The 17829-nt window shown below is 38.5% G+C and overlaps 1 protein-coding gene across 6 annotated transcripts in view; it reads left to right on the plus strand.

Annotated features, from left to right (window-relative positions):
* The first annotated feature begins 808 nt into the window (after positions 1 to 808).
* sh3gl2a (SH3 domain containing GRB2 like 2a, endophilin A1) overlaps positions 809 to 17829 on the plus strand; it is a 32402-nt gene continuing 15381 nt past the window's right edge. For 4 of the 6 annotated variants that reach the window (XM_058066969.2, XM_078793522.1, XM_058066979.2 and 1 more), the window contains exon 1: positions 867 to 1106. In XM_058066969.2, the coding sequence (XP_057922952.1) occupies positions 1062 to 1106 (45 nt within the window). In that variant the 5' untranslated portion in view covers positions 867 to 1061. Of the gene's footprint in view, positions 1107 to 17829 lie in introns of all 6 variants that reach the window. The other 2 variants (XR_009129029.2, XM_058066959.2) reach the window with 2 other exon arrangements.

The following is a 17829-nucleotide window of genomic DNA, read 5'->3' on the forward strand; positions in this document are numbered from 1 at the left end:
GGTCATTTACAGCGGGATCTTGATCACTACTGCCATTATTAGTGTTATTGTTATATATTGTTGTAAAGTATCTATCTATTTATTATACCTGTGAATATTTGTCATTCATCCAGATCATTGTACTCTCGGGTCATCAAAAGTATTTGGACTATGCAATGGTGCCGTCATAAGTCCATTAGGAATGCTGTGATTGATAGGCCACTGATCACGGTGACATTTTGCTTCTAAAACAAACCAGCAATGTGGTACGTTCGGAGCTCTATTTTGCCCCACGGCAAAGCCACAAGTAGATATCATGGTATTCTCCTACATTTCTGACTTTAACTGAGGTTATTTATTTTTCTCAGAGTGGCTCTCATATTGTTGTAATTTTATATTTTTGTTAATCAATACTATTTTTATAGTGCTTAGTGTGATTATATTATATGGTTTTGAGTTGGGGCTGTGCTGTTCGCTGTCCATGGTGCTGTAAATATACACATACAATACAGTACAGTACAATGTGTGCCAAGCTTGAGGCATCATATTCCCTTTTTTCTATTGTAACGGTAGCATGTGTTATAATATCATTTAATCTGGGATTAAGGCTAACAGTAGAGGTGTTCATTACTACCATGACATCATTATTATCTAATGACATTGCATTTAAATTTAAATTATTCGCTCTCAATTTTAGCTTTAGGTTTTCTTAAAATGCAACACGACACGTGAGCCATCCTAATGCTTTTAAATGAGACATTTCCACCCTGCAGGACAAGCCCAGTACATCGGAGAAGAGGACGGGGGGGGGGCGGACCTTGAACTGGAGCTTCTTCCGACGTCACGTTGTGAGAGTCACGTGTTTCCCGACCGTCCAATCACCCGTCTGGAAGCTTCCCTTGGCGCAAGGAGGAGATCCCTGAAGTGAAGACGAAGCAAGGTTAGCGTCTGCCGCTTTTCTTCCATCAGGACCACACGTTCAACTACGCACCAGTAGTCATTTTTTTTTTAGTCACAGTAGCGCGTTTTGTTTTGTCAGCGTCCATCTTTGTCGTTGGGTCGGAAGCAGCCACGGTACCATCATGTCTGTAGCGGGCCTCAAGAAGCAGTTCCACAAAGCCACTCAGGTAAGGACGTCCTGCGGAATGTGATGCTGCGGTTTTATTATTTATTTTTATTTTTTTATGTATGATTGTGGAGGCATGGGTGATTTGGAGATTGGTCATTTTCTTCATGTCTGCGGCACTGCACCAAAATGCATTTTTACTGTCATTACTAGTAGTAGTAGTAAGTATGGAAGTGTCAATGCATCCATCCATCCATCCTACCCTTCAGATGACATTCTGCATCCCAGCATCACGTGACATAGCAGCCGAAACAACCCCCTTTTTTTCAAATATTTATTTAACATTACCACCCCCCCCCCCTCCAGCAGCCAGTGCTCACACATAAGAGTGGATGGATGGATGGATGTTATGCAATCGTTAAGTTGTCTCCCTGCCTGACTGCCTGGGCGGAAATCCGCTTCTCTCATCTGCGGCACGCCATGACCTTAGCGCCCTCTAAGAGCATTTATCGTACACACACACACACACACACAGCACACACACACACAACACTTCATTAGAAGCTGTCCATACATTGTCATGCAACGGTGTCCAAAGTGCGGCACATGCCAAAAAATACAACCACAGTGAGATAGAGAGTGTTCCTAATGTTTTGTCCTTGTCATGTCGCTATAGAACAATGTAACTGCAGCTCTATGATGATAGTCGTGGTATTCTGCAGCACGACGTGAACCACTACACCCCCAATGGCTACCTTGCTCATACGATTGATTCCCTATGCTACATGCTCAAAAGTATCTGGACACATATTGTTATAGTAACAATACAATACAACACCGTCAAATAAAAGAATCAGTATGTGATTACCTTTTATGGTTTCACATGTAACTCAAAAACTGGAAAATATTTTGTACTGAATCACACAATTTATAAGTAATGTCCGTATATAAATTCAGCAATAACATTCATTCATTTTCTAACGCTTAGCCCAGGGGTGGGCAAACTACGGCCCGGGGGCCACATCCGGCCGGCCAAGTGTTTGAATACGACCCGCCCAATCTTTCCAAAGTATTTCATTTAAACTCAACATACAACCTGGCATCATGGCCTGAGCCAACCTTTTGATGGTTTTATCAATTTCGTTTTTTGACATGGTCTGTTGTTTACAAAGTGCTCCTGAAAAAAGGGACACAAGCACATGATAATAATTAATATTATTATCATTAGTTATTATTACAATAGTTATTATTAGAACTATTATATTATTATAATTATTATATTAATGCTAATTATGTTATTAATTATATATAATATTATTGTTATATTTGCATATTTTACATAATAATAATATAATTATTATTTTAATTTTATTGTAATTATTATAATATTTTATTATTTTTAAAATATTTAAATATAAATATAAAATAATAAATAATAATAGCAGATTGCATGACAATTTTACAGATACAATAATACCAGGTGGACTGTTACGTGTAAAATATACGTATAGTCTGCCCCCCCCCCCCCCCCCCCCCCGTAAATTTTGTCATATCAATGCGGCCCGCGAGTCAAAAAGTTTGCCCACCCCTGGCTTAGCCTCACAAAGGTCGGGAGGATACTGGAGCCTATCCCAGCTGTCTTCGAGCGAGAGGCATGGTACATCCTGGACTGGTGGCCAGCCAATCACAGGGCACATATAGACAAACAACCATTCACACTCACATTCATACCTATGGACAATTTGGAGTCGCCAATTAACCTAGCATGTTTTTGGAATGTGGGAGGACATGCAAACTCCACACAGACATGGCCGACGGTGGAATCGAACTCGTGTCTCTTAGCTGTGTGGCCAGGCGCGCTAACCACTCGACCGACGTGCAGCCCTCAGCAATAACATGTTGGTGATAATAAATATAACATAGCATACAGTCTGTAACCATGTAGTAGTACATTCATGCTAACATGTAATACTTATAATATTATGCCATATTTTGGTACATCATTGATAGCAACATAAAGACCTACACCTAGCATTAACATTAACTCGGTAGTGGCTGGAAGCATTGGGACGTGCTGTGGGCCAGATTGTGGTCAAGCTAGTCGCTAGCCGGTATGTGGTCTGGCTAGGTGTCAATACGCTAGTAACATAGTTTGATTGGCGTAGCAATGTTAATAATAATAACAATGTCACTGTACTTTGGGTCATATGCACATCAGGTTATATATGGAAATAGACCGTTGTTGGCACAAGGGTTTCCCAAGTGGTGAATATCAAATTATTCACTTATTATGTGCATCTTTCTAGCTATTTGTATATATCTAGAACACACAGGAAGATATATATTTGCATGGCTCACCTAAGGATTGTTTTTAAAAAGTATTTGTGAGGGAATATACTTGTCGTGGAGGTGTCTTTAACAGCAAGTACTTTGCCCTTCCGTTCCTACATTTAACCCTTTATTATCCTTATTTATCCTCATCTCTCAAGCAAACCCATCCATCATCATGGTCATTTACAGCGGGATCTTGATCACCTTGATCACTGCTGCCATTATTAGTGCTATTGTTGTAAAGTATCTATCTATTTATTATACCTGTGAATATTTGTCATTCATCCCAGGTCATTGTACTCTAAGGTCATCTCTCTATTAATATTGCATTTTTGGCCGAGGACTCTCTCATGTTGCTATTTCCGTTTTATTTTTTACATTCCTATTCAATGGCCGTTAATCAACAGTCAATCAATCAATTGCTCATTATGTCCATCCTTCCACCCAAGCAGTGGCGGCTTGAAGGATCGACATGAGTGTTGGTGAGTGGTGAGTCACGGTGGCTTTGACGGCCCACTCTCGACCTCTCACAGCAGGTCAGCGGCAGCCCGGCTGAGTCACGCCGCCTTTCTTCCTCCCCAAGTACACCTGCCAAACTTAGCCAACGCTGTAGCGTTCACGCAAGCACCGGGCTTGATTGCTGGTAAACAGGCTTTTATTGCTTGAACAACAGGCGCAATAATCCCTAACACGAGGGGGGGGGGTACTGTTGTGGCCCTCACCCACACCAAGCTGAATCTCAACTCTGAACCGCCACTGTCACTTCATGTCCACAGTTCCCCTAGCAACAGAACACATTTACACTAACACACATGAGCATGACTTGCTAAATTTTGAATATGACTGTAAATGAGACTATAGGGGTGTTATTTTATGTCTGGAGAGCTCTACCATTGTTAAAAACCTTATTTTGATTTTTTTTCTGTACACTATGAAAATATTCCTTGTATTAACAACAGGTGCAGTAATCCCTAACACGAGGGCGGGGTACTGTTGCGGCCCTCACCCACACCAAGCTGAATCTCAACTCTGAACCCCCATTGTCACTTCATGTCCACACCCGACTCAGTTCCCCTAGCAACCGAACACATTTACACTAACACACATGAGCATGACTTTTCTTATTTTTTATGTTTGTTATATTTTGAATATGACTGTAAATGAGACTATAGGGGTGTTATTTCATGTCTGGAGAGCTCTACCATTGTTTAAAAACGTATTTCGATTTTTTTCTGTACACTATGAAAATATTCCATGTATTGACATTGAATCCTATATCGCATAAATTATTATGAACTTATTATGGTCATCTAATAGATCTGCTCAACTAAGGAAGTTATATAATAATAATAATAATAATACATTTTATTTGTAAAGCGTTTTTCAGAGTACTCATAGACGCTTTACAGTAGAGAAAAAGAAATAAAAATAGAGTTGAATAAAAACAGAGTAAAAGATGCATTAAAATACAATATCCATACATTAATTTAGAGCTAAAAGCGGGGCGGGGCGCAGCAGGCAGGTATAAAAAGTTAGACATTGAAAACGGATTTAAACAGGTGGAGGGAAGGTCGGATATATGTAGGAGTATATCAACAAATCCTTCTTCCGAGTGGCTAACAGGAATCTAATTATAAAATGGCTGCATTTTGTTCATCGCTGCAGTAGAATCCAGGTCACTACTGCTAAATGTTGATACCGTGCCATGAACAGGTCGTCACTGTGCTTATTTCACTGCTGTGTAAATCGCCAATAGTTATGCTGTAAGGGGTTAGCTGAGTCTCAACCAATCCTGGAAAAGGAATGGCTAGATAGGAGAGCTGCGAGGAAGTCTGATCATTGGAGATTTTGCACCAAGATGGCGGCTCAGAAGCGTTGCACAGATTGTGTTGGTTTGAGTGTGAAGAGTTTATTGTCACTTTTTGGCTGCACGTCTTACTAAAATGCAGTGTTGGTTGAGCTTGGGACGCTATGACTTTTTGCATCCAGGATACTACAGATGTGTGTTCCACCTGCCTATGTGTCAATTTCTTCCTATTCTAGATCTATGGTTATAATCATATGTGCTGTGCTAAGAACTAAAATCAAAAGAAAATACTCGCCCTTTGTTGATGTGTGATGGAGACGTTCCACTCACACCTTTTAACATTCATTCATTCATTCATTCATTTTTTCCGCGGGGTTGCTGGAGCCTATCCCAGCTGTCTTTGGGCAAGAGGCGGGGTACACCCTGGACTATTTGGAGTGGCCAATTAACCTAGCATGTTTTTGGAATGTGGGAGGAAACCGGAGTACCCGCAGAAAACCCACGCATGCACAGGGAGAACATGCAAACTCCACACAGAGATGGCCAAGCGTGGAATTGAACCCTGGACTCCTATAGAGCAGCAATACACAATAACCTGCACAGAAAGCTTTCTAGATCTTCCAGAATCTGCACCTATTCAGCTGTATTTGGAAAAAAAAACAAAAAAACATTTGTTGCTGTATACAGTATGTGTTATGGCGCTAGGGGAGCTGAGTTGGCGAGCGGACAGGAAGTGACGTCAGGAGTTCAAAATAGAATTTTAGAGTTATTGTGCCTCTTGTGAGGCAGCCGAATGTGGGAGGAAACTGGAGTACCCCACGCATGCACGGAGAGAACATGCAAAACACACAGAGATGGCCGGGGTGGAATTGAACCCTGGTCTCCTAGCTGTGAGCCACTTAACCACTTGACCCACCTTTTAACATTCAAGTGTAAAAATAAGTTCTCATGCAAGTACAGTATGTACTGTACATTCTGTTCTTCTTCATTTAACATTTCTTGGTCTATGGTTATCATCATATTTAGCCATCACATATCCCCTTCTACGGTGGTATTACAAAAAAAACCACTCAAGTGATGTTGTAACATTCTTAACTGTAACATTCTTAACTGTTGAAGAACATAACCACTGCAAAAGCTACAAAATAACAATAAACAGTGTAGCTTCACTTCGGTAACAAATCCTGTACAGTCCGGCTTTGAGTCCTCTGTGGTTCTGTGCTACGACCCAGTAATCCCAGTCCAGAATCGACACACTCATACCGCGCTAGAACACAAGGAGGGGGTCTGTAGAGGTCTGTAGAACGTGAAGCTTAAAGGAATCCGATAAAGAAGCCCATCTGCACTAATAGCTCATTAGCAAGTACAGTCGGTGTCGTTAGCTGGCATGCAGGGTCCTGACTTTAAGATCTATGAATTAATAGCAGTGATTGATTGACTGATAGGAATGCTTTCAGCGGATGATGTGACGATATTTGTCTTACTGATGTAAAATCGTTACGTATTGATTTGTTCTTTTTTTCCACCTACTGATGGGCCAGAGAATACAGCAGATGCTTTTGGACTTTTATTCTTCTTTTAGCCAAGAAGGAGACACAAAAAACACTCCAGTGCAGGATGGTGGGCAAGCTGCAGGGCGAGCTACAGTGGTGGGCTACATCAGGACTGCCGCCCCTTAGTCGTGTTGTCTGCAATTCATTTTTTTATTATGACAAATTTCATTCTTTATTAACTCATTCGCTCCCAAAGACGTATTTATAAATCTTTTATGTTTCATTTTTGGAGGTGATGATGCAACTCCACAATAGAAAAGAGCATGTTTGGTGCAGTTTTAAGCTGCAAAAACTGCCACAAGGTGGCAGAAGTGCTTTTTATAAGAGCTCGGCCTGCATCTCTCCCATTGAAATAGATGTTCCGCAGCAACCAGGAAGTGAAATTCATCTTGCTGTGTCGCGTGAAGGAAGTACGCATTGAAGGGAAATCTTAACGTAGTACAACCACTTTATCAATACACCTTTTTTTTCAGCATCACCATCTACGTTGTCACTTTTACAGGGGCTGGCTTCTTTTTACACTTGAAAAACATCTAAAAATGTTCAAAAATCACCTTAAGTAATCCCTCGTTTATCACAGTTAATTGGCTCCAAATCCAACTGCGATAAGTGAATTCTGTAAAGTAGGATTCTGTATTTATAAATTGAATATTTTCATAGTTACAGCATAAAAAACAGTTTTTAAACATTATCAGAGCCCTCTTGACATTAAATAACACCCCTATAGTCACCTTTACAATCGTATTACCCAGTGTAATGTATAATACGTGAAAAAAAAGCATTTGTTGCTGTATACAGTATGTATTATGGTACTAGGGGAGTTGAGTTGGTGGGCGTAATATGGATATTACGTGTAGATATTGGTTTGTATGCCCACATGGTGCAGTAGGTTGCCAGCTACACTTTACCGGTGGGACAAATTAAGATGCTTGGTAGGCCTGATGTGGCCCAAAGGCCGCAGTTTCCTCACCCCTGGAATAAAATCATAATATTAGGAGAAGAAAATTTACAAAGATTTTTTTTAATTGACCTATTATGCTAATTTTTCAGCCCTTTGTATTTGATTGTGGACTCCTATAGAGCAGCAATACACAATAACCTGCACAGAAAGCTTTCTAGATCTTCCAGAATCTGCACCTATTCAGCTGTATTTGAAAAAAAAACAAAAAAACATTTGTTGCTGCATACAGTATGTGTTATGGCGCTAGGGGAGCTGAGTTGGCGGGCGGACAGGAAGTGACGTCAGGAGTTCATAATAGATTTATTATGCCTCTTGTGAGGCAGCCGCAAAATTTGAAGCATGCATAGGCGAGGGATTACTGTCATTTTGAGTTCAGCGTCCAGAATTACTATTATTATAATAATAATTATTATCATTGTGAGACTTCTTTGTGTGTAGCCTTGTACGACAGTTAATGGTGATAAAATATTACTTTGAATATTGCCTCTGCAGTTCTGAAATGTGTCCCGATGGCCACAGTTTGACCCTGGAACGGATGATTTCTATTTCCATTATCTCCCATGAGAAATCATGTTGTGGCGTCGTGCTGTGACCACATTGGAGCATCATCAATTCAAACTAATGGAAGCGACACCCAATTGGCTTAGGTTTCATGAGGATCAGACAGATGGCCCACCCCCCCCCCAAAAAAAAAATTCCGCAGTGACCTTACGGCCTTCGTAGCCACTTGCTAATCAGCCTCTTAGCATTGAGGTGGTTGTTTCTTGCAGCGTGCCAGGAAGAGGCTGCTATTTTTATGACACCCTCGCTGTCACTTTCCCAGGCGAGTCCTCGTAATTTATGTCCCTGCTTGGTAATCACACGTTTCCCCGGCGTGAGACATCTCTCTCTCTCTCGCTCACAGCCAAGGACGCCATTTTGAAAGAGAATGGAAGCGCAGAAGCATGAAGGAGAATGTGTGGAAACGCCTGGCGGGGCGGGACGTTCCTTCACTCTTTCTCTAATTTATTTAGCGGTAGCGGTTGTGAGTGAGAGCGGTGAGAGCGGTGTGCTTTATTTACGTCATGAGTCAACTTTTACATCAGGGTCACATGAGTCACGTAGCCGTCGTCGTGACGCCTCAGTGGGCATGCCGTCTTAATATCAAAGCTGGATGTGAGCATTTCTTGCAGCGTGCAGTGGAGTAGTAATTTTTTTTGTCACGTAGAGGCATCGGTGTGTGCAGAATACTAAGACACTTTGTCCATGAGTGAATGTATGTGCACACGCAGGAAGGAATAGGTGTGTCCATAGGTGTGCGTCGTGGTGTCTAATGCGTGAGCGACGCCTTGAGGGGCAGCAGATTGCGAGTGGGTGACTCATGCAGCCTGGATGCTCAGCAAAGGAACACTGCAGTATAACGTAAAGTCGATCCAGCTGGGAGATAACAGATTGGGAGGGGTGGGGGGCGGGGGGGGTACGACAAAGAGTTGTGCAGCCATGCAGGAGGAGATTGGGATGGGCTGACAGAGAGTGATGGAGGTCTCCGCTGGAGGAAGACCAAGGGATTCTTCATAATGCTAATAGACGCTCGACTAGGATGGGTTTTAATATAATGCATTCAGCAGACCCCCAACATATTTTATATACCAGTACCAATGCAGTACACATGTCAATGTACGCGGGGGGAAAGAAGTATTTGAGTTTGTGAGTTTACCTTTTAGATTATTTTTTACCTTTACAAAGATATGAACAGTACAGATTTTTGAAATAATGGTAATGATAATTATAATAACTTTACTTATGAGAACCTTTTATTCGGTGACTATGACAATAATACATAATGGAATCATAACAACAATAGTCATAGCAAAATGATAATATGTAACAAGAAATGATATAATAATTAAATACATAGTAATATTGTTATATTATATATTATATATATATTATATTTGTTATATTATATATTATATTGTTAATATTGTATAATAATTAAATACATAGTAATATTGTTTATTAAACAATATTCTAATATTAATTATTAATTATTTATATAATAACATATATAATAATATACATATAATATATTATAATATATATATTATAATACAATATTTTAATATAATATAAATGAATAATAACGTTATATAAAATTAATAATTAATTAATTATTAATATAGTAATTATTATTCTAATTTAAAATATTAATCAATAATAATACAAATGTTTAAAGTAATTAATATTAATAAGTAATAATAATTATAATATTTAAATACAATATAAATATATAATAACGTTATATAATAATAAATAATATTAATAATTATTTAATTATTATTATTATAGTAATTATTATTCTAATTTAAAATATTAATCCAATATTAATAAAAATGTTTACAGTAGTTAATACTAATAAGTAATAATAATTATATTTCATTTTATTATAAATGTGTATTAATTATTATATTTATATTTTACATAATATAATAATATTAATATAATTATAATTATAAGAATATTAGGATATAGTTATTTATATATAATTTTGAATATTATTATAAGAAAATACACTAAATAATAATAATAATTACCTTTATTTGATATTTCATATTAAAAATGTTAATAAACAATATAATAGTCATATTTTGTATTGTGTTTGTATTATAGTTTGTATAATGAGCAAAATTCACTTGCATTCTAAAGCCAAGTTAAAAAATGGGAGATGAAATAAAAAATGTCAAGGATAACAAATAATAACAAAAGGAATGTTAATGTTCTTGAATGATAATGTTGAAAACTGCTAGCTTGGAAACATCCCTGGTGGTTGGGAATTGGACTGGTGACCTTCCCTTCTCCTGCTGGATCGATGGAGACCTCTGCAGGGCTTCCAAGTGGCGAGGAAACCTGAGGTTGTTTTTCAAGCAGCTTCGCCCCTCCCATTTTGATTGTCGTCCCCTGGACGCTCACCAGCGAAGCAGCTTTCCATTTGGATGATTGCTTCCTATTTCCTCCCCTTATTTAGCTGTTGGTTGACAGTATTTAAAAAGCATAGAGTGCAAGGTCGCCGTGTTCTCTGTGTTGCCACGTCGTATTTGCTCACTATTTTTAGTGCCGGTGCGGGAAACTCAATTAGCCTCCAAAAAGGAAAATGATGTGAAGATGAGAAGATGCACTGCACCACTCACTCCGATCCTCCTCTGGCAGCATCATCATCATCATCACCATCAGTATTCAGGCCATGGCTGATGTTTTATTCAGCGCATGAGACATTGCAGGCGTCCACTTCTGACTGGAGGGAAAGTGGTTGCCTTGCAGCTTGGAAAAGGGGAATTTCTCCTATCAAAATCTTGGTCCGACTCCAAGTTCACTCTTAACAACAACAACAATAGGAACTACTGTATGAACAATAAGACATTACGTATGTAGTAGTAGCGGTACTGTAGTACTGTAGTAGCAGTATGTTAACTTCTTGTTTACTTCTTGTTTACTTAAAAATGTGACAAAACGTGGCAAAATGATGTGAGAAAGACAAGCTACCCAGCATGCCTTGCGGCGAGAATATATATGTGTTTGTTGGATACAGCATATGGCGAGAAATTTTAACGCAGTACAACCACTTTGTCAGTACACCTTTTTTTTGTCACTTTTACAGGGGGTAGCTTATTTTTACACTTGTAAAACACCTAAAAATGTTCAAAAATCACCTTAAGTAATCCCTCGTTTATCACAGTTAATTGGTTCCAGACCCAACTGTGATAAGTGAATTCTGTAAAGTAGGATTCTGTATTTATAAATTAAATATTTTCATAGTTATAGCATAAAAAAACAGTTTACAGCCTTCTAAATGTATTTTTTAAACATTATCAGAGCCCTCGTACATTAAATAACACCCCTATAGTCACCTTTACCCAGTATAATACGTGAAAAAAAACATTTGTTGCTGGGCGTAATATGGATATTACGTGTAGATATTGGTTTGTATGCCCACATGGTGCAGTAGGTTGCCAGCTACACTTTACCAGTGGGACAAATTAAGATGCTTGGTAGGCCTGATGTGGCCCAAAGGCCGCAGTTTACTCACCCCTGGAATAAAATCATAATATTAGGAGAGGAAAATTTACATATATATTTTTTAAGTGGCCCTATTATGCTAATTTGTCATCCCTTTGTATTTAATTGTGGACTCTTATAGAGCAGCTACACACAATAACCTGCACAGAAAGCTTTCTAGATCTTCCAGAATCTGCACCTATTCAGCTGTATTTTTTGGATTCCATGCTTCCCGCAAAAACGGTCTGCTTGAATGTATTCCACCTAGGGCCCGCCTCCAGGCACGCTCACTCGGCTGTGGTTAGGAGGACTTCCGGTTTAGGCTGCTAGCCACACACAATAACCTGCACAGATAGCTTTCTAGATCTTCCAGAATCTGCACCTATTCAGCTGTATTTTTTTGGATTTCGTGCTTCCCGCAAAAACGGTCTGTTTTAATGTATTCCACCAGGACTTCCGGTTTGTGCTGCTAGCTGCCAACCCAACATAATAGGTCCCGTTTAAAGGGAAAGTATAAATATTTTTGGTGTAAAAAAGATCTACTGGTCATATACTTTTTCACCTAAACACAAAACTGAGTTTTTTCTTGAAGTATATGCTTTAAAACTTGGAAAAAGTTTGGACACCCCTGTCTTAAAGCTACGTCGCTTCCATTCCATTCAAGGACAGGGACGTCATTATTAACCAAATGAATGGAGGCCGCTTGTCACTTTCTTCAGGCCTGTTGATTGGTCGAAGGGCACGGCAGCGTCATTCGTAGACACGGATGACGGCTTTACGGCCTCACAGACCTCGCCTGAGGTGCAATTCCCTTACAGTCAGAGGTCTACAGTAGCTGGCAGGTCATGAAATGAAAGGAAGGCAGATTAGCGGACAGAATTGAAAGTGTTATGCAAGATTGTGAAGATGCACACAAACACTAAGTTTGTCAATGGTTGGTGTCGTCCAAATTGGGCAGGAAAAGGCAAAGAATAACGAGGACTGGAAGTGTGAGGAAGGAAGTGGTGGAGGGAAGAGGAGCCCTTTTGGGAGGCAGCTGTAACGTCCTCGTGTCTCGTCCTCAAACTGAAGCAATTTGTCCTGTTTTTCTTTTTTGTGGCGTCCAGCAGCAGATGGTCTCTCTGGCTAAAAATATCACAATTTCAAGTGACGGGTACTACGTAGAAAGCAGATTTCCTACAAAACAAAAGCCACAAGAGGACGGGGACGTACTATATTACTTACAGTGTTGTAGGTGAAAATAACAAGATAATACTAAAATAATAATCATGGAGGATCATCAGGTAACAGATTCCTTAATTGTTTATGGAGAAGGACGTCTTTTGAGAGACTAGATCATAATGGCAAAAGGTAGATTCCGGACTACAAGTCGCACTTTTCTACATAGGTTGGCTGTTCCTGCGACTTATACTCCAGAGCAACTTATAAATGAAAAAACTGTTTATGTTACATAAACACTGGACACCTGTTCTGTTTATGTTTATTTTTTGTGTAGCTGAATAACCATTGTGTTAGCATATCTTACACCTATTCAGCCTGTTCTCTATTCTTTTATTATTGTTAGAACTTGCCTTCCAAGAGGACGTAATGTCTGTTTTGGTCAAGTAGTTTGGAAAATTTATTTTTTATTTTTTTTGTAAAATAAATTACCCGCAAAAAATGCGACTTATATTCCAGTGCGAGTTATGCATGTTTTTTTCTACATAATTATGCATTTTTGGCAACTTATAGTCCAGAAAATATAGTATATATTTATAATATTCATAATATTTATAATATTTATATTTATAATATTTATAATATTTATATTTATTTTTTTTAGATATTATATTTTTTTCTTATATTTATATTTATTTTTTATTTTTTTATTTATATATATATGTGTATGTGTGTGTGTGATAGGAGACAATTTAACAAACGTGGCTCTGTGGTGTGGAACAGTACTTCAACCTAACCACTGTTTCTGATTGGATGCATTTCACTGCAGCACACAACTTTCCGTGAAGAGTGTAAGAGGGCTACCTATTTTGTTTTGTTTGAGCGGACTTGCATGAACTGTAAGTGGTATATAAGTTGTTATTTTGGTCTGTTCTGGTCAAGTTTTCTCACGAAGCATGATTCAGCAAAAATCTGTTAATATTGGATAAGTCCAGAGCGCCGATTAGCATCCACTTTCATGTTATGCACCGCACGGGTTTGGCCGCCATGTTGGTGAGCAGGATCCAGAAAGTATGCATTGAAAACATTTCCTAGGCACATTTCCTACTGCTCATTTATTAATTGCTCTAATGGACGCTATACTATACTACAGCAGGTGTATACTATACTGTATAGGTGTTACAGCTACAGTAAAAAAAATTTGCCATCAAAAAACTGTTATCGTCTGGACTCTAACATCTTCTACCTCACGTTTTGGTACCTTTCAGAGGTTGAACAAAAAAAGCATGATGGGATTTGCCCCCATTGCTCACCCCGCCCAAATAGTTTGTCGGGGATTATGCTGGCATTAATCCCAGCGTGGTGACTTTGCATCATATTGACAGAGGATCTTAATCTGGGGGAACACACATGTTGTACATGCATGACGACAAACGGGAAGCATCACTCTTGCTTTGTCTGCACTGTCATTTCTAATTGCTGACGCCGTAGACACAATCTGTGTTGAATTAATGACGCTAAATCCAATTTGAGCCCAATTATGAATCATAAGTATAATTGCACACACGCTCCATCAGTCTAAATGGGGCTGTTGGTCATGCTGTTGTCGTTAAACACAATCCTCGCCGTCTAACACGCTTTGATAACGTCTGCTGTATTTTCCAGCAGACTGCAGCGGAATAAGAAAGTCAATAATATCAAATGTATGAGAGGCGTTTCTATCCTTTATGAGGTCACGCAGGCCCCAGGATGCATCGCTGTTGTTTCTCTGGCAATGGATGGTTGCGGCGTGATTGAAAGTCTGCACTGAGGAATCTTTCGGGGGTTTTTTTTCATGTGCTGTATTGATTCAGAGTGTTGCTGCTTCATGTCCTCCGGGGTCCATTATTATACTGCGGCTTCTCTCGTACGCTAAAGATAATTTGTCTTCATCAGGAGGCGTGATCATGAATCGGTGAACAGCATCTGTGCGGCTTTGGTTTGCTCCGGTGTTGAAACATGCTCAGGGAGCTGTAGTGGGCTTTGTTTGCTTTGTTTTATGGCTTCCGTTTTGGTGCCATTTGTTGCGTAACGCCAGAAAATAATGTATTATGTCCCTGAATATGACACCTGATTAAAAATAATATGTGCTGTATTTTATCATTATATCATTTACCATTTTTTTTTGTATTTTTTACTTTTTTTTTTTATTAGCTGCTTAAATGTTATTTGATTCTTCCTCTTCACTGTTCAGACCGGACATAAGACAACCCCGCCATTTCAAACCAGTATCAAAGATCAAATTCAATCAAAATTCTATGTAGCCTTCATTAATATTCATTCATTCATTCATTTTCTACCACTTATCCTCACGAGGGTCGCAGGGGTGCTGGAGCCTATCCCAGCTGTCTTCGGGCTGTCTTCACCAGCCAATCACAGGGCACATATAGACAAACAACCATTCACACTCACATTCATACGTACATATCACCATAAAATACCATATTGCCCCGAATATAGCACGACCCTTCATATAAGACAACCCTGTTCAACACCCGTTTTTTTTAAGACAAAGACGACATGTATGTATTTTTAAAATTTCAGTTGTTTGAGAACTCCTTTATTGTATAGTCTAGAATATAATGTAGAATATAAGACAACCTCTCCATTTGGTTGATCTTGGACAAAAACTGACTAAATATTTTTTTGAAAACAGCCTGAAGCACTGATGTGGTTTCCATGAACATATCAAATACTGTATTAACCTGATTATAGGATGACCCCACACATAAGACAACTCCTCTAAACACCCATTTTGTGAGACAAAGTTGGATGACTTTTTAAAAAGTTTTTGAATCCTACTATATCGATCAGGCACGAATATAAGACAACTCTTCTTTTTTTAGACAAAGATCTAAAACAAAAACACTGACGTAACCTTCATTAACATATCACCATAAACTGGTCATATAAGATCAAATATTGACATTTGTTAAATAAACAAGTAGGCTTTATGTGCGAGTGACGGGAAGAAAAGCTCTGACTTGCATAGAGCTGGTTTGCACGTATACTCATGCAGGACTCGTCCAGGTTGCTTTTGCTGACTGACCTCCAGTGCTGACGGCGTACGCAGCGGCTGCATGCCCGTCATGTGACCGTCATGTGACTTGAAAGCCCTTTGCTCTTACGTAAGAGTCGGCATCGTGAGAGTGCCGTTGCACGGGGAGATGAGCGTCCCGTGGCACTGGGACCGCGGGGGAGGAAACCAGCTGGCATCTCATGTGTGAGTGGGATAGACAATGATGATAATGGTGAAAAGAGGAATATTGAGGTTGCTGTCACATGACTTTTACAAAGCGACTGAGGGGTATTTTAGTATTTGGCGTCACATCTTACAGCTCTCTTGATGACAAAATTGACAAATGCATGTTTGTACACCGTTTATGATGTTATGATATGTAGTATGAAAGCTCAATAAGGCCAACTGTTGTGGGACATGGAATGTACAAGATAAAAATATCACAATTTCAAGTGACGGGTACTATGTAGAAAGCAGATTTCGTCTTTTGAAAGACAAGATCATAATGGCAAAAGGTAGAAAATTACCGTATTTTCCGGACTATAAGTCACACTTTTTTTCATAGGTTGGCTGTTCCTGCGACTTATACTCCAGAGCGACTTATTAATTGAAAAAACTGTTTATGCTACATAAACACTGGACACCTTTTCTGTTCATGTTTATTTTTGTGTAGCTGAATAACCATTGTGTTAGCATATCTTACACCTATTCAGCCTGTTCTATATTCTTTTATTATTGTTAGAACTTGCCTTCCAAGATGACGTAATGTCTGTTTTGGTCAAGTAGTTTGGAAAATTTATTTTTTATTTTTTTTTTGTAAAATAAATTACCCGCCAAAAATGCGGCTTATACTCCAGTGCGAGTTATGTATGTTTTTTTCTACGTAATTATGCATTTTTGGCCTTGTGCGACTTATACTCCGGAGAGACTTATAGTCCAGAATATATATATTTATAATACTTATAACATTTATAATATTTATAATATTTATAATATCTATAATATTTATAATGTTTATAATATAATATTTATAATATTTATAATATTTATAATATTTATAATATTTATAATATTTATAATATTTATAATATTTATAATATTTATAATATTTATAATATTTATAATATTTATAATATTTATAATATTTATAATATTTATTTCTTTTTAGATATTATATTTATATTTATTTCTTTTTAGATATTATTTTTTTCCTTATATTTATATATATATATTTATTTATTTTTTATTTATATATGTGTTTGTGTGATAGGGGACAATTCTAACGAACGGTCTGTGGTGTGGAGCAGTAGTTCAACCTAACTACTGTTTCTGCTTGGATGCATTTCACTGCAGCACACAACTTTCCGTGAAGAGTGTAAAAGGGCTGCCTATTTTTGTAAAATAAATTACCCGCAAAAAATGCAACTTATACTCCATATATATATATATATATATATATATATATATATATATATATATATATATATATATATATATATATATATATCATCAAAATCCACACATGCTGTGTGTAGGGCCCCATGCTCCATGGGGGGGGCATTTTGTGCAAGGCGGTGCATTCTCAGCCACAGGTGATCATGTGATTTTTTTTTTCAGGGAAATTGACCACTACTGATTGGTTGGCCGATCCATGGCTGGGTTCCTTGTTTTAAGGTTGTCCAGGAGGACTTCCTGTTGTGATTGTCCTGAAGTAGCAGAAACCTCTTCCCCCAGGAATAGCCTCACTAATCACCCTTGTCATTTTTAATCTCCCTCTCTTCCACGGTGGCGGTATTTAAAGCAGGAGGCCCCCGTGTGCCCGCCCGGGATTAGACCGTTGAGCAGGAAAGGGGGGGGTGGTGTTGGGCAGTAGTTGGGGGGGTG

Source organism: Doryrhamphus excisus, linkage group LG9, assembly GCF_037039965.1.
Source record: "Doryrhamphus excisus strain RoL-2023G ecotype Guam linkage group LG9, RoL_Dexc_Guam_v1.1, whole genome shotgun sequence".
Classification (NCBI taxonomy): domain Eukaryota; kingdom Metazoa; phylum Chordata; class Actinopteri; order Syngnathiformes; family Syngnathidae; genus Doryrhamphus; species Doryrhamphus excisus.